At 42.3% G+C, this 27,373-nt stretch overlaps 2 protein-coding genes across 4 annotated transcripts in view; one reads left to right on the top strand and one right to left on the bottom strand.

The window, feature by feature from the left end:
- Nucleotides 1-863: 863 nt before the first annotated feature.
- LOC142022644 (coiled-coil domain-containing protein 74B-like) lies at nt 864-10,177 on the top strand. Of its 2 annotated transcripts, XM_075012709.1 has the most exons (8): nt 864-1,571; nt 3,200-3,244; nt 4,106-4,162; nt 4,739-4,904; nt 5,628-5,838; nt 5,967-6,049; nt 8,167-8,220; nt 9,402-10,177. In XM_075012709.1, exons 1-8 carry the CDS (start codon nt 1,301-1,303, stop codon nt 9,538-9,540), a joined length of 1,026 nt encoding a protein of 341 aa, XP_074868810.1. In that variant the 5' UTR covers nt 864-1,300; the 3' UTR covers nt 9,541-10,177. The 2 variants fall into 2 exon arrangements, with proteins under 2 accessions (XP_074868810.1, XP_074868811.1); XM_075012710.1 differs by lacking the exon at nt 3,200-3,244.
- Nucleotides 10,178-10,604: 427 nt separating this feature from the next.
- MED15 (mediator complex subunit 15) overlaps nt 10,605-27,373 on the bottom strand; it is a 37,327-nt gene continuing 20,558 nt past the window's right edge. Inside the window, exons 9-18 of one of the 2 annotated variants that reach the window (XM_075012542.1) lie at nt 23,078-23,197; nt 18,177-18,319; nt 17,013-17,140; nt 16,464-16,598; nt 16,016-16,079; nt 14,908-14,974; nt 13,981-14,141; nt 13,608-13,774; nt 12,301-12,399; nt 10,605-12,194 (exon numbers count right to left, since the gene is read on the bottom strand). In XM_075012542.1, the coding sequence (XP_074868643.1) occupies nt 12,058-12,194; nt 12,301-12,399; nt 13,608-13,774; nt 13,981-14,141; nt 14,908-14,974; nt 16,016-16,079; nt 16,464-16,598; nt 17,013-17,140; nt 18,177-18,319; nt 23,078-23,197 (1,221 nt within the window). In that variant the 3' untranslated portion in view covers nt 10,605-12,057. The remainder of the gene's footprint in view (nt 12,195-12,300; nt 12,400-13,607; nt 13,775-13,980; nt 14,142-14,907; nt 14,975-16,015; nt 16,080-16,463; nt 16,599-17,012; nt 17,141-18,176; nt 18,320-23,077; nt 23,198-27,373) is intronic. The other variant, XM_075012543.1, reaches the window with a different exon arrangement.

Raw genomic sequence — 27,373 nt, 5'->3', positions numbered from 1 at the left:
TGCAGAGCTGGCCACCCCCCCAACACCGGGCTCCCTGCACTTGCTTTCAAATTGGGGGCGTGGCCGGGAGGTAGCACCACCTTCCCCCAGAGGCAGAGCCCGGGCTAGGCAGGCGGGGCCTAGTGCCTGTTTGGTCCCAGGCGGGTGATACCACCCTGCTGTGGGGGCAGGGGAAGAGCTTCCCTACCCCCCCCCCCCCCAGGGTGAAACCGGTCAGAGAAGGGCGGCGCCCGGGCGACCGGCAGAGTACTGTGGAGTGTTCCTGTCTCCATGGCAACACTGGAGACCGGAGCAGCGCCTGAGGCGAGCGGGGGTGGGGGGTGAACATAGCGTGGGGGGGGGGGAGCTGAGCCGGGCGGGGCTGAGCGCACAGGGGTGTATGGGTGAGCGAGGAGGGGCTTTGCCCCTCGGTGCTTTGGGAGGCGGGCCTTGCGTGTACTGGGGTGAGCCCAGTGGTGTATTGTGGGGGGCGGGGCTGAGCCCAGCGGTGTACTAGGGTTTTGGCGGGGGGGGGGGGGTCTGAGTCCAGTGTGTTGTTGCAGGGGGTCTGAGCCCACCGGTGTACTGGGGTGTTGGGGGGGAACGGGACTGAGCCCAGCGGTGTACTGGGGTGTTGCGGGGGGGGGCAGTGTATTGTGGGTGTGGGGTACTGAGCCCAGTGGTGTATTGGGTGTGTTTGGCAGGGGAATGGGTGAGCGGGGCTAAGTGTGAGGGTAGCTGAGCCTGAGGTGTGTGTGTGGTGAATTGAGCTGGGGGGGGGGGCCTGTGCTGGGTCTGTGTGTTGGGGGGGGCGGGGGGGGTTGGAATTGCTGAGCTTAGGGCCTGGTTCCTGCTAGCTCCATGCTGAATAAATTTGTGTTTTTGGTCTCTTGCCCCCCACTCATTTTTAGGTTAGCAGCTGTAGATTTGTAGCTTCTGCACAAATGGCTGGGGATGGTAAAGAAACCTGGGGCAGTGATACCTGCTCCATCACCTTGTGAGGGCAAGTCACATAGGGCAAAGGCACAGAGAGCCATATGCCAGCCTCCTCATCCCCCTTCTTCAGAGACAGTAAACACAAGTGGCTCAGTGTCTGGGCCAAGTTCCAAGGTGACCCCCACACCCAAACCCATGACATCTGGGTCACAGTGAAGGGGCATTTGCATGCCAGGAGTACAAGGCATATACAAAGTTTGACCTCACAGAGACTGAAGCACATTTAACGTGTTCTCTGATCACTGTCCACCTTCAGTGGCATTTCTTCAACTACTCTACTGGGAGGCCTAGCCTGAAAAACATTTTTGCATTGGGATCTTTGGGGATGTCCAATAGCAGTTTGCCTCCTGTGGAGAACCTATCACAGTGGTCAAGAGAACAACAAATGGATAAATCAAGCTATCTTCAACTTGAGACCCAGAATAACCAGGAGCCTCAACCTCACTTTCATTCCAAGCCTATTCAAGTCTGGAGCAAAGACCCTCATAAACTGATCATGGACTTGGAGAGGACCCTGGATTTCTTGCAGCAGCAACATGCTGAGACCCTAAAGAAGCTTCATGAGGAAATTGACCACCTCAAAAGGGAAAACAAAGGTGAGATGGCTTTGCATGTAGGACTTTGTGTAGATTCTAAAAGCACTGGATGAGAGATTGGGAAGATGTCACAATAAGTCAAGAAATCTTTTGTCTCTTTTTTCCCTGCCATATGCTAAGTTGCGAATGAATTACAATGAACGTTGAGTTTTGCTTCTGCAAAACTCTTTTGACTACTGCCCCCACCACCACATTTCTTTTTCCACATCATCTCTTTAAAGACCCTGTTGCCACAAGCTTAAGCCTTTTATTCTTTGTAGTTTTCACAAGAGTTTTGCTTGGGAATTATTAAAAAAGTACATCCCTGTCACAGATTAGAACTGGGGATATAAAAAGGGATTCTAATGATTTTGACTGTGAGGGCTCAAAGACAGCTCTGATCAGTTGACTCCAAAACCTGAAATTGCATGGAGGATTACTAGATATCTTAGTATATCTTACTATTGTCTTTCACATCAAGTAGCCTGCTAGCACAGGTTTATCAGGGGATGGATATGTAGTAGTTCATCTAAAATAAGCTGATTTCTCCAGTTAGTTTCTACTGGATAAGTGTTTCATTTGGCATTCTTGTGAGAAGCCATCAACTGAATCTTTGTAGAGAGAATGTGGTGTTGATTGTTTCTCCAGGTCAGGGTTGTGGCATATGGTCAATAAGGGATGTATGAAAAAGTGCCAGTATGACAGACTGATTTACAAGAAATACAACCATGAGAAAACTGACAAAACAATTCAAAGCTTGCTGCAACTGTACCATGAATGTAAAGACATTTATTGCTTAATGGTAAGTTATTTAAAGATCAGCTAGGTTCTTGGGCTCCTAATAGACCCTCATTCATAAATGAAACCAGTGCTGAATACAGAGTGGTGTCCCTGGCTGTGTCTACACGTGCCCCAAACTTCGAAATGGCCATGCAAATGGCCATTTCGAAGTTTACTAATGAAGCGCTGAAATGCATATTCAGCGCTTCATTAGCATGCGGGCGGCAGCCGCGCTTCGAAATTGACGCTCCTTGGCGCCGTGCGGCGCGTCCAGACGGGGCTCCTTTTTGAAAGGACGCCGCCTACTTCGAAGTCCCCTTATTCCCCAATAAGGGGACTTCGAAGTAGGCGGCGTCCTTTCAAAAAGGAGCCCCGTCTGGACGCGCCGCGCGGCGCCAAGGAGCGTCAATTTCGAAGCGCGGCTGCCGCCCGCATGCTAATGAAGCGCTGAATATGCATTTCAGCGCTTCATTAGTAAACTTCGAAATGGCCATTTGCATGGCCATTTCGAAGTTTGGGGCACGTGTAGACACAGCCCCTGTGACCCAAGTTTGCTATGCTATTGTGTGCATATTTGCCTTAAAAATATTAAAATATTTGTTCTTTAACTCTTCTAATCTTTGCCTCCATTCCAGTATTATTTGTTAATGTTAAATCTTAGGTTTCATATTATAAATGCTCCCCCACTTCCTGTAGCAAATTCATGGAGTCACATTTTTAATTAAAAAAAATCTTCAGTCAGAAATGTTGAAAGCAAATGTGAATGACATTCTCTGGAAACAAGCTTAGCTTTACTTTGTAATTGGAAAAGGGAAGTTAAGGGGGTCTGGAGAGAGCTGAAACTAAGATGTGTTCTCATTTAATTACAGAGCTTCATTATAAACTCATAATGAATGAGAGTCTGCAAGGGAGAGGTATGCTTTGCATTTTCCTATTCTGAAAACAGAAGTATATAGTACATATCTTGTCCCTTTGAAGTTCCTTCCCCTCCCCCCAGTACTTTTATTAGTAATAGACATATGCATTGGTGCTTTGTCCATTTCCCAGCCCTGGCTAGATCATTATGAAAGCATCGCTTTCTCTCTGCAAAGCAGAAATGTTCTAGGTCTTTGGTGACTGAAGACTGCATACAGTAAATACAGTCTTGTTTTCATGTCCAGATCTCAGTTTTCAGGAATTTGTAGGTGGAAATGGAATAGTAAAATATGGTTTGACTTTCACTATTCTCATCTGCCGTAAACTTGCATATAGGTTGGCATGACTGACAGTTTATAATCCAAGTAAATTAAATTAACCAGGAAGCATACTTGTGATGAAATAAAAACCTTAAACAGTATCAGCTTACGCTCAATGCTCCTCCATTCACCTCAGAACCAGACTAGAAATGTTTTACCAGTATAAGAAGAGCAGTTGAATGTGGTTTGAGGGGAGATAGGAGTAGGTTAACACCTTTATACAAATAAAAGCTGTGCTGCACATGTTATATAGGCAAACACATTTTTTGGCACTATAATTTATTTTGCTCTCCGAACACTTATAACAGATGTAGAACATTTTTTGGGCCAGGAGCCATTGACCCACTGAAAAATCAGCTGGATGGGGGCCACCCAAGTGAGAAGCAAAACAAACCCTCACTGATGTGAATGCTGACTGAGACACCTCACTCTCCTGAATAGTTTACCTATTTTTCCTGCTCTAAACTGAGGATAATACATCTCCTCACTCATCAGTTCTATGACCATAATGCCCAATTCATCACTTACTCTTCTTTGCAGATGGCAATGTTACTCCCACCAGCTCTGACAAATTCCATTCAAGGCACTGTTCAGCAGGTAAGTTAGCTTAAAACTACAAGGTTTAACTTAAGGGTAGCAGGACTGTAATAACTGGATATAATAGACACGGCAAAGGTAAATTTTTAAATGAAAATGTATGTAGGTCTAGATATAGAGGAAAAAAGCAACAATGTAAAAGCCCAAGTCCCTCTAACATGCTTGTTTTAAATATCATGTCTTAAAGCTCTTGATAATCAGGAGTCCTAGTATATGTTTTTTCACTTGGATCAGAAGTGCTTGCAAGCCCATTCACAATCACTTTTACATTTAACAGTTGCTAAGAAATTGGGGGAGCAAAGCCAAAGCTGCTTCTAATTTTATTTGTGGTAGTTAATGCTAACAGTGTGAAGAAATCCTCTTTTATTATGTGTTAAAGGATTAAAATAAACTAAACAACAAAACTGTTGACCTGTTCATAAAATAAAACCCTAGGACCTAGGAGAACATGGAATACCCTGAACTGCTGTGGAGATGAGGGTACTTAAATTTTTTATCCTGATGTCCTGTCTTTGGCCTGCGATACATGTTCTCACACTCCCCCTCTCTAATTTCCTCTCACGTTTTGTCTAACAGCAAGTGCTACAGCAGGTTTTAGGTCTTCACTGACAGACAAGCAGCAGATAGACCCATCCAAAAATGAAAAACTGAATACAGAAGAAAAGGTGGTCAACGTGGTACAATGTGAATCAGAGCCTCTCAGTGCAAAGGTGGAGAAGTCACAAGGGGAGGTTCTTTCTAGGTACGAGCAAACTATTAGCATACAGCAAGTGTAGGCAATTCATCTTTTTAGAATATAGAATATAATTGGAGATACACATCACCTAGAACTGGAAGGGACCTTGGGAGGTCATCTAGTCCAGTCCCCTTCCCTGTTGGCAGGACCAAGCACCATCCCTGACCTCTATTTGCCCCAATCCCTAAATGGCCCCTCCAGTGCTCAAACCACTGTGCTATCCCTCCCCCCTCAACAGCATCTGGGTTCTAAGGGTAGTGGGGCAGGGGGCTTGACCATGCAGATCCCACTAGTGGTACGTTTGCACCTTGCATATCTTAAACACAAGTCATGTCAAGTACAAATTTAGGAGGGTTAAGAATACATGATGGCAAACAACTGATTCTAGCAGTGGTACTGAAGCTCTTTGGGGATAAAGGTTGTCCTTGTGTATTGCAGTGTGCATGAACAGTATGGATTAATTCAAAGGAAAACCTCAGGTGTAAAGTGTTCTGCCATGCACCATCCTAGGCAGAGGATACAGAAAGTTGTTTAGCTACAGAGAAGAATGTTATTTTGTAGAATTAGGACTTTTGGACCTATCATGTTTCCTTCATTTCCCACTTGGGAAACAAGTACAATACCCACCCCCCACCACCAAACTTTTGACAGTTTTAATCAATGTTTGACAACGGCAACATTTACACATATAGTACAAAGGAAATGGATTAATTGTGATCACTTTTCTAGAGAGGAAAGAGAAATCTCTGATAAAATTACATCTCGAGTACTTTCACTGCCAAGTCAGATTAGAGCTAAGCAAAGTCAGGTACCACCAGCCTCCTCCAACCCTTCCCTGGTGAATGTCCTCCCCTACCACATCCGGAAACCACCTACACTGGAAGAATGCGAGATTGTTATTCACCAGCTATGGAGCATCAACCACATGCAGGCACAGGAGGTAAGGCTCTTGACCTCATGCTCACACATTTATTCACAGCTTTTAAGATACATTAAGTTTGTGTTAGTGAAATAGGAAAAAGATTTTCAGAGGCAAGCAGAAAGATTATTTTCTTCCCTGTCCTTCAGTTGATGTATTTGAAATCATATGTGGAGGACATCTGCAAGAACAAAAGGATTCCTGAGGACTATCTGCTAGCTAGCCAGATTGGGTAAGCTACTGAGTTACGGTTTCATGGCTGGGGTGTTTGGATAGATTTCTAGCAGAGTTTGCTAGTTCCCTTTCAGCTGTATATGGGAGTGAATTTGCAGAATAGAGGCCAATAGTGAGTTTTGATGTTGCAGGGCTTCCCTCCTTAAGTAACAAGGAAAATTTAATTTCAAGACTCTCCCTCTCAGCCTTTCCAGAAAGTGATGTTAATGTGAGTTGAGAGGATTTTAATGTTATCTGCCTTAATGTACATCTACACAAGAGGCCAAATTCTATGGCTGCAGCCCCCATGTGTTGTATTACAACAAAACTATTGCACAGAGCTGCTCACAGCACGAACCCAATTAGAGATAAGTTTCCATAACCTTAGAGTACAGATATACAGGGTTGTCTGTCAATATATGTAAATGTGAGTGCTCTAAAAAAGTGATCAGCCTAGGAGGTGAACCATATGGTTAACAGAATCTACTCACTCCCACTGAAACTCACTCTTCCACAGGAGCATTTCTGAGGGGTTTAGAGGCTTGTATTTTAAAGAATACAATCTTACCTAATGTGATACTATCTAGAGTCTTCTTTTGGGTTTAAGGCTGTCTTGTAGTAAGTGGTATACCTTATAAGCTCTTCAGGGCTGGAACTGTTGCTCTCTAGATAATTAACGAGTAATTTAGGCGCAAGAGATTACAAAGGCACCAAAACATGATCACGGGTTATGCAAATTTTCCTTATCTTTTACCCACCTCCGCCACCACAGTTCTCCAGGATGACCAGTAGTTTGTTAAATTAGAGGAGCATTTGCTGTAGCGAGCTTACCAGGGATGCAGATTCAGAAGGTTCCAAAAGATCACAGTGTGTGATCTGAATATTGATGTCATTAAATAGTCTCAGAGGGGGAGCCATGTTAGTCTGTAGCAACTTTCAGACTAACACATTTGTCAGGTCATGAGCTTTCATGGAAGGATCTGAAGAAGTGGGTCTTACCCACAAGAGCTCATGACCTGACAAATGTGTTAGTCTGAAAGCTGCTACAGACTAACATGGCTCCCGCTCTGAGACTATGACTATCAGGTCATGAGCTTTTGTGGGTAAGACCTGCTTCTTCAGACCTTCCCATGAAAGCTCATGACCTGATAAATGTGTTAGTCTGTAAGGTGCTGCAGGACTGCTTGTTTGTGAGGTCATGAAACTTCACCATGTAACCCCTTCCCTCTATCGCACCCAATAAAGTTTGACAAAAGCATCTCTTCCAGAAGGCATCAACACCACTTCCTTAAGTTTCTGTAGTTAATCACCTTCGCTTTTACACAATTTTCTGGCTTCAGCTTCCTGGCACTACTCTTATTACACCTTTCTCTGATAAACTGAAGAGTCCTTTATGCAGGGTTCCCTCTATTTTTTTTCCATCCATGGGCAAAATAATTTTTATGTAAATCACCAACAGAAACATGCTGCTAGCCGTAGGTGCTCTGCTAATCAGCTGGGTGGCCACCCAAATGCTCATCTTACAGGGAACGCTGTCTGTGGCATTTTCTTCTGATCTAGTCACCTCAATCTTTGAGAAGCGAAGCTCTTTAAATCATTTTCTCCAACTCTAATAATTTATGACTTTTTCCTGCACCCTCTCCAATTTTGACATTTTTAAAAAACTAATATACTGTGCCATTATCTCACATCACTGACATCTACAGAGGCATTCCTACTATTTCTTTCTAATCCCCTGTTTATCTGTCCAAAGACCACACTGTAGCTCCTGCCCACAGCATTGCACAGGAACTGCATGTTAAGTTGTTTCACCCCAAATCCATTTTCAGAGTCACTGTTTTCTCGGATACAATCCCCTGTTCTACAGGTATGGCTTATACTCTTTGTTCCTTGCTATATAAACATGCATTTTGACTGAATGGTCCCAGCTTCTCATGAGCCAGATCACACTGTATGAGTGCCATGTCCAGATGTTATGGTGTAGTTTCTCCTGTTCTCCAGGTTCAACATGCACGTGAATTAAGATTGTTTTCAAATCCAAGTTACATGGGACCAGCATGAACAATCAGTGCTCTGCTACTTTTCTACAGATTGAAGTAGCCAAGGTATTATATCTGCAAATATTTTTTGATTTAGGCGTCAAGAAGTTTCACGATTACCCAAAATGCTAAAAGATACATCTAAAAAATGGTAAGTGCTTTTACTTTCTTTAGAGATTGGTGCTACATGAAAAGGCAAGCTAGTTACATCTGATGAGTCAAGCATGTGATGCCTTTACCAAATATTAAGTATTACATCATGAAGTTAAACAAGCCTATTACAGGTTCCCCCCTATCTTTGACCTCCAATTTTATGACTTTGGTTGCCTACAGATCATATGCCCTGTGCAGGCCAGAGCTTTCAGAAGAAACCACTATAGTTATCCGGCTTATTTCTGTGCCATAACCTGCACAGAGCATTGTCACTAAGTCTGAGGGTGGCTTTTACATGTCCACACTACCAATCCCCTTTTCACAGTTCTACACACAGGCCTCAGGTGACAGGGTTTGTATGATCTCATTTGGCTTCTCTGCCAAACTTCTGATGCTGATGTAGTTCCAAGGAACAGTTTTCTCTGGGGATTAGGGAGCTCAACAACAAAGTCAGAGGCAATGCAAACCTTTTTCGAAGAGGCAGGACATTAAAGGCTGGTTCCACCGCAGAAAAACAGCAACTTTTCATCTTTAGTCTCACCTTCCTTTTGTATACTCAGGAGTCAAATCTGTATCGGGGGAGAGAAGACTGAAGAAAAATTAGGCCCTACTTCTGGCTGCTTATTAAATCCCTGCAGGCAAAACTAGTCTCCTTTTGTAATGTGAAATGTTAGGAAAGAAACATGAAACCCAGTTTCATGTACTCAGTGTTACAGGAAAACAGAATCCTGCACTTGGATTTCAGCAGGTAATGGACCATTCCCACTCAAAATACTTCTCTCACATGTAGCATTTTTCATCTGTCGACATCAAAATAATTGACAAAGGTCAATATCACTGCCTTCAGTTTCACAGACAGGTAAACATGTCTAGTTGAAGGACTTACAATAAAAGTTGGTATGCCTCTAAATGGTAACAGGAGTACTTGCTAGCAGGACCCCACAGATTATAATCCCATGGCACTGTATTGAAAGCCACGTTTTCCCAAAACAAAACCAAAAAAACCCCCCATACTCTGAAGGTTAGAGAGAGTTCTTAATTCAGAACTTTAAATCATCCAGCATGTAGAGTCACTGGGGTAACTAATGTGGGGAATGACTAATCCAGGAGAGTTTGGTAAAGAGGAAGTGATTTAAAATCACATTGCCCATCATTCCTCTAACCAACTCTTATCTCTAGTTTGATTGTAACTCCACTGCCAGCTGCTGAAAGGGCAGTGCTGCCAGCACTGAAGCAAACACTTGGAAACGGTTTTGCTGAAAGACAGAAGAGAACTCAAGCTATTCAAAGAAGCCGTCTTCGTCGGATCGTCCGTTAGTCTGGTTGTTCAGCAACTGCATTCCAGGTCTCTTCTCCTTAAGTGTTCCAGTAGCTACAGCATTCCCCATACAGTTGTTTACACTGTAGTTTTAACATAGATTGGCTTGCTGCTATAATATCTCCACTTCCAAGTAAAAATTAATTATGAAGTCACTGTCATTTATTCAGGAGCAAAGGGCTTGTGCTTCATGTTGCAGCTTTGCCTCACTCCTTCAGTGGTTTCTATGGGTATCGCTCCATTAGTTCCTTGAAGATGTTTGAGTGTTAATGATTAAAAAGATTACTGGTCAATAAGCATCCAATTTATGGTTCCTACTTTTAAGCATGCTTATGTAGCATCCCACATACATTGTTAAAAGTAGCCTACAGTTATGTTTTGTAGGTATGGCCAGCACAGTTTTACAGGTGGTAATACAGCACTGTTAATTCATCAGTGGAAAAGCTGGAAGTCACATATGCTACACTGTGTTACCAGCCAGGATAAAATTGCAATTTTTTGCTGGTAACTAAACTGACCTCAATAGTTTTATTAGAAAAAGTTTTGATGCAAATAGGACTCTCTGATTAGCAGCAATAGCATAGCTGAAACTATGGGGACTCACATTAGTCTGCTCTCGGTTGTGTACTTGTTAATCTATAGTATTCCATAGTTTTATCCTTGCTGTGGGAGTTTCCATTCAGCTCACCAAAAGTGTTGACTACTCTGAAAACTAATACATACAGCAAGTAGGAAATTTTGCATATTCCAGGATGCTGCTATGCATCATAGCTTACATAAATACTTGGATACCCATTTAATGGTATTGAGTTAGTAGTGACCTGGGGTAGATCTAAATTAAAGGTCTTCCACTTCAATATAACAATTCTCTTAAAAATCTTTTGAACCACCCATCCAGTTGCTGAAGAACTTGGCTGCTCTCCTGCAGCATAGAGAACTAATGTAGTGCCACACATGATCTTTCCTCCTTCGCTTCTGCGTGCAGAGATTTCAGCTTCTGCTGGAACACAGGAAGTAACTACCAGCCTTTGGTCACTCCAGAGCTGTTGCCTGAGGACTAACATTGGAATGATAGTATGTTAGTTTCAAACACAGGAATAATAATATTTATTACAATAAAACAAACAGGTAATGCATCAGTTCATGTACAAAATATTGATACCACTCAGCGGCCTTAATCAGTGCTAAGTACCCACATTTTAAAACATCCTAAAACTGATGACACCACACAAATTTACAGAAGTCACAGCAATTTCTTGACACCATTGTAAGAGTCCAGCTACTTGTTAGAGACTTGCACAATACTGGGGGATGGAGCAGTGGGTGATGGAAATACTTGAGCCTTTGAAGTTCCCTTACACCAGAAGAGTGAATGAACTATAAGAATAGGGCAAATTTAAATGTAATCACATTCTGTATGAAACCACTGTTACTTATGGCAAGTGGATGCATTTATGTTGTCTCACTTTTGTGCTCCTCGAGATTACCAGTAATACTTTCAGTTAGGTGTCCCTCAGTGCCCCAGGCTAAGAAAGTTAGTTGTCATTGTTAGACCTGACCTGTGTTCTGTTTTTTTTAAAAACAAACATGTAAGAGGGATATCCAAACACTTTGCATGAGTTACATCACTTGCCAGGGAAACCATCACCAAAGAGAAATGGCAGGTAAGATGGAATTTCCCTGGTAAACATAACTGCAGATAAGTAGCTGCATCCTGCTGGATTCATTTGCAGTGCTGCTATGATTAAATCAACTGATTTTCCCTGTACAAACACAGAACTCAGAGAAATCAGTCAGCATGCACACTGAATACCCCTCTTTCAGATCACCTGACCTTCTATGAGTGAGAAATGCATGGTCCGTGCTAACCAAAAAACATTTATACAAAGTAGTGTTTCAAATAAGCTATACATGTTTTCCTATGGTTGGTTTTATTCCTAAACAATTATTCAGATTAATCTGACACAGTAGGGATACCCTCAACTAAAAAGGTCCCGATTTCTCCCCTTTCTCCAAATTAAATTACCAGACTCCTGCAACTGTAGGGAAATTTGTGAGCACATTCTAGCTGCAGCTAATTTATTCTTGGGGCAGTATCAAGTCACACAACATACAAAGTGTGAGGAATACTGGCATCAGGCAAAGTCTGAAGCAAATTAGGACATTCTCCCTTTTCCCTTCTATATCAGACTCCCTGATGGAAGTCTACAAATAATTTCTTCTCTAAGAAGACAATAAAAGCCCCTCCTAATACAATCTCAAGACCCATATATACATGTTCTGTATATGTGAAAATGCTGGCAGAGTCCACAAAAACAGAAGATAAAAGCATGAAATCTAAATCTAACACCAGGTACTCTATTGAACCTGGCACCTAGAAACAAAACAGTATAAGGCTTTTTCTTCTGAAGTTCCCTCCCAAAATGCCTGTCATTCTTCCAGTGGCCATGGGAGAGGCCAGCTGCTGCGACCCAATTTCTTTCCTTCATGATTTCACAAGGTGTTGGGTAGGGGAGTTTATGCAGCAGAGAGGCAGGCTTGACGGATACTCTGTGCCCAGGTGTTTAAGAGTGCTGTGACTGAATGCTTGTCTGGAAGTTGCAGCAATTTTGATGTCATATACTGATACACAGACTGCAAGAAGGGATTGGCTGCTGGAAAAGAAAAAGGAGACAGCACAGATGAATAGTTGTACAACAACTGCATGTCACATATTAATTCTTGATTTTTTAAAATGATGCCACCCTACTGTTCCCATACCATATTGTCGAGAGTTGTCTATCCACAGAGGGCTCTGATCAGGATAGTCAGCTGGAACACTGAGCTGAAGTGGCGGGACATTTGGAAGGTTCTTGTCATCTAAAAATTAAAACATTATTTACTTATTTTCCACCACGACATCAAAGTAGGTCTTGGATGGTGTTATCCCTATGTCTATACAATAGATCTAGTCCCTCCCTGTCCATTCCAGGATCTAATCTTTGAAAAGAACCAAGGGTTATGGGTCATTTTTGAAAAGCTCACTTTAAAAATGGCCGCCTCTTGCTGGAAGCACAACCTGGAACTCCCAGCTAAACAATACACTACCACACATCTCACCAGTCTGTCTTTCCCAAGGTGTACTTCATGCGAGTTCAGTTTCCTAAATACAAAATGTGTAGGCACTGTTCAAGTCAAGAAGAGATCCTACCTAGCCTGGTACACATTAAAATGAATACACATTACATCTTCAGTCCAAGGACAAAACACCTGAAGGTATAGTCCATTCTTGTTTGTTTGAGAGAGGAGGGAAAAAGTCTTGCATACACTACACCCACTCAAACCAGCCGTGACAACTATTGGTGCAGCTGGGAAAGACGTTTTCAATGCACTCAGACTAAGTTCCTCTATGTTCCCAGTGTCAGATTTAAGGTGCTGAAAACTTTTGCCCTGACAATAGGAGGTATTAAACCCTTTTCTAACACCAGAGGAGGTTGAGGCAAGGGTGAGGAATTATCAGCAAATTGCACTCACTAGTGCAAGAGGCAGGATTTTTCATGTGTGAAGCAGAAACTAAACAATGTGGTGCTGGGGATTGGAGGGTGCGGAAGAAAACAGAATGATTTGGCAAGAGGTTATTTCCCACTTCCTAAAAAAGCTGCAAACTTATTAAGTAGCTAGCTCGGGGTGGCCAGCCTATGGCTCTCCAGGCAAAGGGGAAAAACAGGAGGGACTGGGCTACAGCAGGGAGCTGAAGGTGCCTGGTTCTGGAGGAGGGAACTGGGCATGCCTGACTATTCAAATAGATAAAAAGAAATGCCTAATACATGGCTCTTTGCATTCTATCCCTGTGGCTCTTCATCCCTAATTGGTTGGCCATCCCTGATCTAGCTACTTGAGCTGGGGTATATCTGGTGGCTGCTGCTGAACCAAGCTCTGTAGGATAGCACACTATGCATTGCCACAACTCTCGCAAACTATAGAAAAACAAGATGAAATTATAGGCTGGCAAGATTTATATCTGCACATAGTCACAGGAAAAAAAATCAATACCCCTTGAAAACTGTCTTAATTTCTTCTTAGCTTACCTAACTTGCATATGAGATGGACTGTACCATTATTACTACAATGGGAGGGATCCAGATTCACCAGGAATTTAGGATTTAATCTTGCAACTTCCCCTTGTAATACATTTGGTATGGTCTGCCTTTCATCTTCTTCATATTTGCGCTTTCGAGGGGAAGCCATCTGGGCCCTGCATAAAATACATCCACAAAAGGACTCAGAAAGTGCACCGTGTTATGCATAGCCCATGCCTTTCATTCTAAGTTGATTTCACAAAGTACTTTACAGATGACAAGGAAGCATACACATATCCATCACGCCTACCCATTCTTCAAGCAGTTCAACCAAATCATTCATTTCTCCTAAGTAGCTAGGTAGCACGGCAATGATACATACGTGATGGGAGGGCCATGTATCGCGGTCATAGCTGGCACAAAAGTACGATAGAGGGAATGGTTGAAGACTGGAGAACGAATGTTTGCCAAGACAGCATCCAAAAGTGGCTGGCACAAGTACTGCTGTTTGGTAGGGGGCACTGGTGGTGGTGGTGGTGTGGGCTAAAATACAAAGAAGCATATTGTACTTTATGCACTATCAGTCACAAATATTTCTTAAGAGACATCTTGCTATATGATTCACTATGCAAACTTTCACTTCAGTATTTCTAATAGGTAGGAAAATCCCTTGGCATTATTCTAACCTCTGATTTGTGCTATTCTAGAAACACAAACTTCTTGTATACATGAGGATAATTTGGATTTGCATTCTTGAGTAACTAACTGATTTTGAAATGGATTAAATTGCATTAAACCCGTGCAAGGGTACATTCATTCAGAATTCAACTCTGAAAGTGAATTAATCAAAATCAAATTATGACCACTTAATTCTGAATGAGAGTGTCCATACAGGGATTTAAGGCTGTTTAACCCATTCTGGATTCACATCTTTAATAAATTTGAATTAATTTTCTTGGCTGTCCCCATGTAGCCAAACTCACAGTAAACAAAATTGAGACTGTCAGTATTTTTCACATAGAAATCCTGTCTTAGCAACATCTACTAAAAACAAAGAATCAGGATCATTCCTAGGTGCATGTAGAAGACAAGAACATAGGAAGGTTCAGTAAGAATAATTTTTAAGAGGTGTGCACAAGGACACTTATGCTGAATGGCTCAGTGTTTTAACCAGTTTTCTGTTCACTTGGTCAGTCCAGCACTAACAAAAATAATCCTGCTGTGAACATGAAGTGGGGAATAACTCTGCCAAACTGGTGCCCTCTGTGGAATTCACTGCCAGAGACGAAAAATAAACCCCATGACTTACCACGGCCATGTCATTCTTGAGCTTCTCCAGGGCAATTTCGCATTTCTGTAGAGTCTTCAGAGGGCATCTGCAAAGGAACAGGAAAGAGTTAGCACAATCTGCTCTACTGTTCAAGATGGATTTGTCATATCTGAGCCACCCTTCAATATTATTTCAGTGTGGATGTGCTTGGGCGCTAGTCAAAACTAATTATAACTGCCTCCAGGAGTGTAAATTTAAGTTAGATAATACAGTTCAAACCTAACATTCTGGTAAAAAAGGCCCAATCACAGAGTGCTTAGATTTTTAAATAACTTATTGAGCCCTATAGCAGTTTTACTGAAGGGCATATTAAGGAGGGTCTTTTATGGAGAAGGAAAGAATGAATACCACAAAAATGTCTATGTGAAACACAGTTGATTATTTTGAGGAAAACAAAGTTAACCCAACTGGATATCTCCAGCCATTTCAATTAGACTGAATTACAGCAAAGAAAACTACAACTCAGTGATCAGTTTACTATCTAGTGTATAATAGTCTATAAAATGTAAGCAGTCATTGGCAAAGACCTGCTTTGTCAGACTCATGAGTCATGCATCTGACAAAGTGGGTTTTTGCCAATGAAAGCTTATGCTCCAAAATATAATGTTAGTCTACAAGGTGCCACAGGATTTATTGTTTTTGAAGATACAGACTAACTCAGCTAACCCTCTGATACTAGTCTATGAAACTGTGCACAAAAGATGCCATATTGCATTTTAGGGGACATCACATTGTAAAATCCCTTAGTAGGATTTTGCACAGCTGCTTAGGCAGAAATGGCAACAAAAGTTAAAATGTATCAAGTTAAAAAAAAGGCTCTGAAATGTAACCCTCCTAGCCTACAATGATTTCTCAACATAAAGGTAGTGATACAAGAATGTGGGTCTGCAAAACCAAGGACGTTTACATTAGAGTTAAGAACTCCTAATTTACTGTTACATACTGTCACAGTATGGCAGACTAATGTCTAGGACACTACTTCTCATGGTGGCCTATGTGGTCTCTTACATTCCTGGCAATAGGTTTAGCAGGAACAGAATTCATTTGGGGAAGGTGCTGGTACAATTTGAACAGAAAAGGAAGTTACCGTTTTGAAGGATCAGTCAGGATATCCAAGAGGCTTTTCATCTTACTTAGGTCCTTCTTCCTATCTGAAATACAATGAAAAGGTCTAGTGAGAAATGCACTCAGTGACTGCAGAACTGGAAACTCTGCCTACAGTCTTTAGCACAAAAATAAGGAAGGTTGGGAAATCTGAAATCATGACCCATTTCAGGAGAAAGCAGTAAAGGACTTGTGATTCTCTGCTTTTCATAAGGAAGAATGTATCCACAAAGTTTAGCTGTAGTAAAGAAAAACCAGGAGGGCCTGCAAAAACGGGATTTGGCAAAGAAAATGTGCCATGCTTCAGAGTTAAATTTTTGTAACCTTGAGCAAGGAAAAGCAGACTTAGGTATGGTCCTGCCAAAACCTCTAGAAGACCTGTCTCAGCCAAAGGCTCACGGAACAGTACAGTAAAATACTAGGGGCCGCACCTTCATTTTTATCAATTTTATTGATCATCCTCCGGAGTGGCTCAATGTACTTTGACAGCTGTTTGAGTTTCTCTAGGTACTGCTGTTCCTCAGACTGGCTGGAGCTTGCTGGACTCATGACAGAGTTTGGATTTCCTGTGGAAGGCAAAAAGTTGAAGACTATACATCGCTTGTCAGAAGGGACCAGGCAAAGCAGGACACTGGCTTATGAACTGTTGCTAGCAATTTCCAGTTGCATGAAACCCCAGAGCTTTACATCCCCTTCTGGTTACCATTTTTGTTTTGTAAGAAAATTATGAAAACCCTCATGTAATTCAATGACCAAAACAAAACCAACAAAATAAGATCAGAGAATTGCAAACAAGGTAAAAGCTAGATTGTACTCCTGGCTGCACATGTAGTGCATCTGGCAAATCCACCACTCAACTGCTACTCACTTGGTAGAGCTCTGTAAAGCCCACAGCACAACTGTACAACCTTTGATTTCTCTGTGTATGCTTTGGTTACTGAGATGCATCACTGGATTATGCTCTGCAGTACAGGAGTTACCTGGAGTGTTTAAAGGCCCTGGAGAAGGAACACTAAAGTTTTGCGGTGTTCGTGCAGCTGCTGGGCTCTGGGATGGTTGAGGAGATGGACTGGGGAGGAAGCTGCTAGGAGACGGGGCTGGGCCGGAGCTGAAGAATGGAAATGAAAGTCAACTCAGCACGTAACATGCATACAAAGCTGCCTGTAAGAGGCTAGCGGAGAAAATGGTTAGTCTGAGCAGGTGTTTTACAAAGTGCTGCAGCAGCATTCTCCAGCCCCCTTGGATGGTCATTGTCTTTGAGAGCATATCCCACCCAGCTGCACTGGAATGGGATTTATGTAAGTGCTCAGGACTGACCTAGCTCTGCTCCCAGGGAAATCTGAGGTTAAAATATAATTGATTTCGATGGGAATGAGGTTAGGTCAATGCTGAATGCTTTGAAAAATCCCACTCTTATAATGCTGTACTGCCCAAAGTCCCCAGTCTGAATCAGGTGCTGCTAGGAGCAGAACCAGCAGTCTTTTCCCCCAAAAGCTTACAATCTGAAACTGACGCAGTTTTGTGTCAATCTCAAAACACTGCTGTGGCAAGGTAGAGATTCAGAATCCCTGCCAGAAAGATCTGATTACAGCACTCAATATCAAGTCCAAAGCTACCATCATTTAATTTTGACTTTGTGGGAGAAACTAGCTAGGACTGAATTTTGTTAGCAGGGCTTTAGCGACTCCAAGTCTCTGAATACCTCCTCCATCAACCGGGGGCACGATGGGACCTCTCTCTGCACACCAAGCAGAAGCCTTGGATTTACGCACCATTGTCTCCTGCTTCTGGTATCCCACCCAATCCTTTAAATCCCACAACCCAGCAAATGACAAGAGCCAGGGGAGTATATGTACATGGCAAAACAGAGTAGCCTCAGAGAATGGGAATGGTGAAGGGAACAGCAATATTAGCATGACTCCTGTGGTTTCTGTGACATGAAAGGTCAACAGATGTACTGCTGCTGATCCCGATCCATGTAATGTCATAACCTCAGAACTGCTGTAGAGTTGGACTCCCCACTGACAAGTGCACCAGGACAAGCACCTATGACCACTTTGTTTTAACATCCATTCAAGCTCATCACCATTTGCTGAGAACATCTGCAGCTGACACTCACCTGAGGTGGTCACATTCTGGCTCACCTGACATTTGAGTTTGGCTGAGAAGTTGGCTGGCCTGGTTGGGGAGATGGCTGTGGCTGAGGAGGTGGCGGCATTGATTGAGGTGTCTGTGCTTGCTGGACAGGTGAGGGAGAAGGTATCATGGTAATGCTACTCTGGCTGACCTAAAATTGGAAAAAATACAATCAACGAAGGTGAGAGCTGACAATGACAACCTATCTATAAAGGGGTTGGCTATAATGAGAAGAGCATCCTCTGGACTCTAGTGGAAACAGAAAGTGTTAGTTTCCTAAACTCCTCCACAAGGACAGCACTGCCAGTACCCCATACACCTTTCCTGAGATACACAGAGGAATGTTACACACCAAGATTTAACAGTTAAAACTCAAAAATCTTGTATTACTTGACTCATACTGGGTTCCTCCTTCCCAAAGCAACAAACCTAGATTAAAATAGCACAAGTTTCATCTTATCAACAATTTCCTTTATTGTAACTTGAGTAAAGAGGGTTGTGAAGGACTAGCTTCAGATCACAATAAAAAAAATCCCTTCCTCATTTTGGCTTTAAACTTTGAAGACTAAGCCTGTTCTTATTTTTGGCTATTGCATCCAAATCTGTTTTGCTTCAGAGGTGGAAGGGAAGAACAATGTATGGAGAATGAAACATAAAGACTCTTAAAATTCAAATGTAAAAGCCTAGGGGATCCAGAAAGTTTTCAGGTGTTTGGGATCGGGTGGGGAGAGGGTATCTTATTTACTGGTCTTGCAGGCAGGGGTTGCATATACCCAAAGGCTCAAGGTGGGCAGTCTTCTAACAAGCCCCAACAACTTCAAACTGATAACCCTGGGAAGGAGAAGTTACATGTACAATAAAGTTTATTCTTCAGCTTGTACTGATAAAGTGATGAAAATAAGGGATACAGACTGAAAGAAAACCATTTATTCCTGTAATCTTGATGGTGTTAATTCAGATATTCAAAAGTGATTTGAGCTAGTCTACAAACAGCACATCATCCTATGAATTGACCACAAGTCTTCTAACTAGCTAACCAAGTTTCTACCATGTGGAAAAGAAAGAGCGCAATAATTCCCTTCCAAACACTTCATGAGCTTTGCAGATTTGCTCCTTTCTCTCATTAACTCAGAGTCACCCCATTATTGTCAGGGCCACACTGAATGTGGCCAACGTAGCATGGCACAATCTACTATACGCACCCAACAGCAACCAGGAATTTTTGGCCTTGAACATCACATCTTAAGGGTTGAACTTTTACTAAGTGTCCATCCTCTCACAGTCTCTTTCCCCTCTTACACTGTTTAAATGAGTCATAAGATGTAGGTTACAACAATCCTACATATGACATTCTAATGAGCTGCATTTTAGTAAAGCATCCCACATATACGTCTCCCCTCCCCCACCCCGTGTTCCCACCCCATCCACAGGGTATCGCAAAATAGCAGAGAACAAACAAAAGCAAAATCGACAGGACTGATCTAGCTAGATGGTAATCCAGGTCCTCTCTGAACCAACAGACAATTTAGTTGATCACTCACAAAGTTCCTCGCAATACAACATGCTATGGTCTCATTTCTACTTTCAGTAACACCATTCCTTTCCCACCCACTCTCCTCTATGACTTTAATATATGATTTCCAGCCTTTCTTTCCAGATGCTTTGAGGTAGCAGAGTTACCACCCTTTTCCCCAAAACAAGCAATGAGGCTGTGCTCCCTGGTTTTCCTGGGAGGTTTTCAGTCACTCTCTTCCAACAGCTGAAGAATGATGCTTGGAATTAAATGGCACAATTCTGCCTCTGATGGAACTTGTGTCCTGAGAGCTCATCAAAGGAAGAGAAGAAACCTTTCACAAGAGGGCTCCCTCTGCTTTAAATCCCTATCTACCCGCAAGCCCAGGTCCTCTCTTCTTAGCAAACATCCCTGCAGAACACCTCAAACAGTAAGAGCTGTTGAAGAATACGGGACTGAATCTAAGGGACTGCTGGTTCAGGACTGTACTTCCATCTCCAGTGGAGGGGGTCCTTCTCCAAAAGATTGTATAGCCACTGTACACTGCGCCTAACTGCCCAAAGGCAACCTGAATTAATGCTGATGACCCATTTCTTTTCACAGCACTCTCCATCCCCACAAGAGAAGAGCATACACAGAGCACTTTTCCGTACTTAAAAACCAACCTGCTGGGAGGATGCAGACCAGTGCTTGACACTTAGTGGGGTTATGGCATTTTCATATATTCCAAGGCCATCTTCTAGGCTGGCCCTCTATATTACACTGTATAATAAGCTCCCGCCTCCTCTATGGCAGCAATCCCTCTGTTAAGAGTACAAGACCTTAGGAGGTGCAAGCCAGACACATGCCGAGCAATGACTTGACTGTTCAATCCATCCCCACTGAAGCTTCAGTCATTGTACCTTTCCCAACGCTGCTTTGGTGCTTCAGGAATCTTCTCCAGCTAGAGGCCACCTTAGACACTTGTAATCTTCTGACTCCTACACTGCGCTATAACCAGGAAGTAGGGCTATATTACACAATTTTATAAAGAACTTAGTTTCCAGGCTATAACCTTTACAATGGATTCAAACCAGCTCTGTGAAGTCCAGATCAATTTGACGTTCAATTTTGACTCAGCTTGCACCCAGAAACACTCAAGCAAATCCAAGTTACTCCCTGTTTCTAAGAGGACAGCACATAGTGCTGGAAGTTTCTTTATGGGACTCTCAGCAAGAGTAAGAACACTTCTGGCCCAAAGGAAAACTAGCAGTTAAGTAACATTTCATTTCATTTCATTTCATTAAACTGGTGAGCAAAACCCTGGGTACCTTGTAAGCAAGTTGTTTTCATATGCATAACTTGATGAGTATGCCTATTAATTTATTAAATTCCATTTTACTATATTCCTAAATTTCCAATGTGCTCAAGATTCTGTACCAATATTTCATTAGTACAGTAAAGGCTCCTGAAGATTGTAGCAGATCAGGCAGCGAAGCTGGAGATTTTGACACCGAAGACTGTTTGGGATTAGTACACTGGTTCTTATTATAGCAGAAACACCTGGCTAAATGTTAAAGCAGAAAATAACTATTTAATCTGACATTTTAATTACAATCAGTAGACTTCATAATCAACCTAAATGCAGTAAATGGGGCTGCTCACACATCTTATTTTAACAGATGGATGAGACACTCAGGGCTACTAATTTAGCACTGAATAAACATGCCAGAATCTGTGGCGTATTTCTGTTCACTCTATCTTGCACATGCCACCTTAGCCAATACTAGCCTACTAAGTATGGGACTTCAGCAGCAATAAATACACCATGCTAAGGACTCAGGGCAATAAATACACTGTGCTAAGGACTTGGTTTATGGATCTTAGATACTCCAAAGTTCACAGGTCTGGTAGCAAAGGAAACTCAAAACACAACACTAGGAGGCTGTCAGAAGCCATGTGTCACCCATTAACAGGAGAAAGCTATATGGAAACCAGAGCTGGGCAGGAAACAGTGGTGAAGGTGACAGCGAGAACATTAAGACATGCAGCTCATGAGGCTCATGGAATCTGTCTTTATACATGCAAAGCCAATCAAGCACTGGATGAGCAGCAGGAAGAGTTAATCTCTGCTTCAGTGTCATTGCATGAGATAGCTTTAAATCAAGAGATTCACACAGGGCTGAGCACTGCAGAACAGCAGTGCAAGGTTTCACAACCAACTGAGAGAGCTGAGGCTTCGTTACTGTGACACTGCTAATAAGTAAATGGGGAATAAACTGTTTTTCTGCTTCTGTCTAGCTTTCCCCCATCATTCCTGAGATGGCATATACTGGGCAAGTAAAACGAAGATAAGAAAGGCTAGTGCTAGTTCTGTTCTGGCAGGTATAACAGACTCACACTTTGAAGGTCAGAAGGGACCATCATGATCATCCAGTCTGACTTTCTGCACATTGTGAGCCACAGAACTTCACCCACCCACTACCACAAGAGACCTGTAACCTCCAACATATTCTGATCCAACACATTTACCAAAATCAGCTGGCTAGGGGCCCTGTCAGCCTTTTCACTGAGGCAGTTCTAGAGATAAAGTGCAGTTATACTGGTTCCTGTTTCATATCTTTGAAATGACAGGCAGAACACAGACAACTTCCCAAGTGGAAGAGGGAACGGAAGTGCAGCAGAAATCCAGAACAGTAATTTGGGGGCATAATCATGTGCTGTTTGAATAAAATACAACATGCACATGTGGCAAAGACTGTTTGCAACTTGCAGCTTTGTTAAGAGTTTAAAGAAGTAACACTTTTTCATCAGTGCAGGTTCACTTTCGATTATCTTTATACTTCCCGCACCCTGTCTTAATAATCATTTGAAACTGAAATTAGCTAAGTTTATTATTCCTGAAAGAGGGACTAATGTTAGCTAGCACAAGGCATAGTATGGGGAAGTGTCACACAAGCTTCTCAACACAACTCAGCCAATGCCTTGCTCTCCTGGCCCACGGCACTTACTATATTGGGACTCTCCTGGGTAAATACTAGCCATGCAGCGGATTTGGAATATGTGCAAAGATTAAGTGGATACCATAAAATTCAATTCATTTGAGACCTGAATCAGACATGGACCCAGAAAAGTTTTAAACATTCAAATAAATATGAACAGTGTCACTTTTGCAAAGCTTTATTCCGTATCTCAAGCTCTCCAAAAAGCTTCCATTTGAAGGGAGGAAAGCATACTTTGGACAGTCCTGCTCAAAAAAAAAGGCCCAACACTGTGAGTAGTAAGAGTAATTATCTGTGTGCAGTTATTTTGATGAAGATAAGTGAGCTTCTTTTAGTCTGATAAGCACTAAATATAACCCAAGTACTGAATGCCTTGTACAATTCCTGACACAATGCACTTCGACTCAGTAAATACCTGTGGCATTTGCTGTCCACCCAAAGGAATGGAGCTTGGAGGCGTGGCAGATACAGCGGTGGTAGGCGGGAACCGTGGTCTTATTTGCATCCCACCTCTGGCCATAGTTGCGGTGATCATCTTTGAGGACAGAGGGACAACAGACAAAAGTAATCGCAAAACAAGAAATGCAGTGCACTGGCAGGATGAGAAGCACATGCAACCTCCAGGATGGGACTCAAGTGAACTTTTCTCCTGATAGCCCTAATAAGTTAGTTTTTTATGGATCTAGCCCCCTGTTTACCCCGTATCTCCACTGTAGAGGGCATCTACTGAACTCTAAAAACTGTGTGGGGCAATAGCTAAATTCAACTACAGGGGAAAAAGTCAATCATAGAGAGGGATAATTTAGTTGAAGGGGTTTCCCAAATTGTCCGACTTCTTGAATTTCTACCTTTAATACTGGAATTAAGGACTATAAGACTACTATATCAAGAATGCTCTGTACAAGCTTCTTCCATCATATACTGTCACAAGTTTTTGCTTCTGATGTCCTCTACCGCATTATGGATTCATCTGAGGAATTGACATCCACAGCAATATTTGTATATTGCACCTTTCCACATTAATGAAAGAGAGGGATATTTCAATAGCAACTGCTGATAAGAATCCTCACATGAAGTTTGTGATTTACCGAACAAGACTTCAGAACCAACCAACATATGGCAGTATAGTGACTCTAAAGAGATTTTCATCATTCCAACAGAAAGGACTTCCAGGGGTTAAACAAAACACTTCCTTTTGCCATCCCCAAAATAGGGAAAATGTAAAACTAAAGCCTGAGTTCCCTTTGGGTAAACACTCACTCTCATCTGCTAAATGAACAGCCCTAAGGCTCAAGGCCATAAAATACCAACTTTAATAAGACAGCCTTCCCTGGTACAGTCATTCATTTACTTGATTTCTGAGTTACAAGGACTCCTAAGAATCCATTGGAATATAAATACTACTTAGGACACATTTTAAAGCCAGTGCTAGAATGGATTAATTTTTAGACACTGTCTCAGAGGTAAGCTACTCCTGGTCCCAGAACACTAAAACCTACTTGCAGGCTGCTGGTTCAAGAAACCAGTTAATTATATGTACAGGTACCTGCATAAGTTTTTGTAATTGTTTTAAATAGTGTAATTATACAGAATGTGCTATGGATCAGAAGTCCAATACAACAGGTAAGAGTTTAGCATACTGTGGCACATTCTTCTACTGTGATTCAGGGAATTTTGGCGTATCAGTGAGGAAGAGCTCCTTTTCACTTCCATAACAGATAGCTCAAAGTCTCCTTTCTCTAATCTGCATACTACTAACAGTTCCAGCAGGACCTAACTAGCTCAAGTGTGAAAAAAGTCTTATTTGAATGACTCAGGGGATTCTTGCTTAGTGCTCTGTGTCAATGAATTGAAGCAGCCAGCAACATGTCTCTAGAGAGTCAGAGAATGCATGTGCTTACAATTGTTAAAATAAATAAAATTAAATTACAACACAGCAAGACTGCGAAAGGAAAGCAAAAACTGATAAAAACAGCATCAAATTCAGCACAGCTGTTAGTTCACAATATCAGAGCAATGATGTCTCTTTCCATCCAGGCAGTAAGGAATGGTCAGAGACAGGATTTCGGAAGATAAATGAGAACTTCAGACATCACACACACATGCACATGTACAAACACAGCATGCAACGGCCACCACAAGCAAACAACTGAGCATCGGCACAAAGCAAAGGTGGATGCTACAGAGTGCAGTGAAGAGCTACAATATCAACGTAAGAGCTGGTGGAGCAACACAACCCTAACAAAAAGGAAAGTGTTGGCAGAATACATGTCCCTCGAAGCCCGATCCACACATCCCACTGACTCACAGGTGCACACGAGGGGCCAGTAACGTAGGTGAAAACCCCCGGATGCCATGCTGAACCGCACTGTACCATCTTGATCCTGTTTCTCAAGCCACACCACCAAAGTGAGTGTTATCAGCCATCTCCTCCATAGTCAGTGAAATTAGATGCAGATTCACGGTTAAGGATTCTGGCTAACCGTGAAGAAACAACAGGACAAACCCTGATTCAAAGGCTCTCAGCTTTTTTGTGTTCTTTGTTTTGTTTTGTTTTGAATAAAAGCATGGGCTGCTAGAGGGGAAGGTAATGTGCTATCAGAATGATACCAATTCCATGACCTTTGAAGATGGAATTCACCCCTCGTTATCTTTCAAGGCATTCAGAAATTTTGTCACAGTATTTACACCCCCCCCCCAAAAGATCCCACTCCCCCTGGATATACATGGGAGGGAAAGCCATTCAAGAGGCTGCCGTTGTTTTGTGCAAGCAAATACAGGACATCAACACCACACTGACAAGATTTACTGTGTAAAAACTGAAGATATTGCCACTCCTGTGGCAGTTCTTTGAGGCTTCTGGTGACAAAGTCATACTGGAGGCAATGCAAACTATGTTTGAGATACCCTCACTCTGCAAACCAGCACAAACTGGCTCGGGGGAAAGGGAGAGAATCCGTCCTAAAAGAGGATGATAGGGGTAATAAAGAAAGGATTCTTCCCCTAAGATATAAGTCCGAGGATTTGGTAGTATCAGTCAGGGTATAAGAACTTGATTCTTAAAAACCTCAGACTGGCTCCACGTAAAGTCTAATTCCTTGGTTTGAGGATTCAGAATTTCCCTAATATCTAAATTAGCATCATGCTTGGATTACCAAGCCAGATGCTTACTTTCCAAGAGCAACAAGCAAATCTGCATTCTGAAATCAAACAGAACAGAATGCCTGCCAGCGGGATTTTTAGATAGCTTTTGGCAGCCCTAATTCTGTGACAGACACTGTTACACCTTAGTTTATCCCATATGTCAATCCAGCTGTGATGCAAAACCAGCTGTCAACTACCATCACCAGAAGCTTTCCAGATGCAATGGTCTGGATTAAGTCACCTGTATGAGGAATTCATTTATTAACAGGGCAGATGCCCCCATATAAACAGAGCCTACTTGACTGACAGCAATACTAAATTAATGACATGACATCTATCTTGCTTGCCTCTCCGACTCCCTGTAGTGCCCACCTGGAGATTATTCACAAAACAAAACCAAAGGAAAAAAAGTATTAAAAAAAGCACATTTGTAAACTTTAGTGAAAAGGTTCTGTGTCACTGTCATTGTACTTACCATTGCTCATCTTTCATCTGGTGTCAACATAATGTAAGAAATATAAAAGGCCCAGTATAGAAACAGAATGTAATGACCTAGCAGAACTTCAGCATCAATAAGAAAAGTGTCTTTGTGTTATCAAGCCACTATTTCCAGTACAGATCCTGAGAAATACAGGTGAGAAGAGCCATCAACTGTTACAACTCACTCTGTACACAAAAGCTTTAACACTCATCAGTGTAGGATAACCAGGCCATTACTTTTTGTACTGGAGGCAGAATGATACAGTGGACAGGGATTCAGGAGAACTGAATTCTATTCCCAGATGTGCCACTGACTGAATGTGGACAAATTACTACGGACTATGTACCTCCATTTAAGCACCTGAAAAATGGAGATCATTATACTTACCCATGTTAGTAAAACACTGTAAATGAAAAGCACCAATCATTATATGAGGCTCTTAGGGAGGATAGGAAGCATGGTTCAGCTCAAGACCAAATAGTCTTCCCCATCTAGCCTTGGTGCTGCACATACATAGGATCACAGTTACTGAGACTACAGTTTTCAAACGTGAAGGAAACTGAACTGTGCACGGGACAACAAGCTTTCATCCAGCACATCACATGCACCTCATTTACACATATCACTTCTCTTGAGCATTCACATTCAAAACAAGAGGTATTGATATCTGTCTATTTTACTCAGACAGAGGGGAGAGGAAATGATGGAACAGAGAAAAGTGGGGCGAACATATCAGTACCTCAGCTATTACTTTTGTGTTTGGGAGATGGAAGGGAGATCACACCTGAGAAGAGACCAGCAGACAGCAGTTCATAGTAGAGAAATAAGTTCAAATGACAAGACAGTCTCCTAAGAAAGTGTTATGGAAACAGAAGTGAAACTCTCCAGGAACAACAGTTAGAACTCCCATGACTACAGCAGACAACCTTAATGTGCACTGCGAGGTTGCTCCAGGCAGCAGTATCTGACCTACCAGGGACAGGCATGCACAAAGAGGGTGTCAACGAAATCCTGCCTCTGACTCACAGCAACAGTGCATGAACCAGTCAGACCTCCTTCATAAAGGCAGCGGATGTCAGATTCCTC

Source organism: Carettochelys insculpta, chromosome 18 (assembly GCF_033958435.1).
Source record: "Carettochelys insculpta isolate YL-2023 chromosome 18, ASM3395843v1, whole genome shotgun sequence".
NCBI classification, from domain to species: Eukaryota; Metazoa; Chordata; order Testudines; family Carettochelyidae; genus Carettochelys; species Carettochelys insculpta.
The sequence above is the reverse complement of the archived record's forward strand: the minus strand, read 5'-3'. Positions and strand labels throughout refer to the sequence as shown.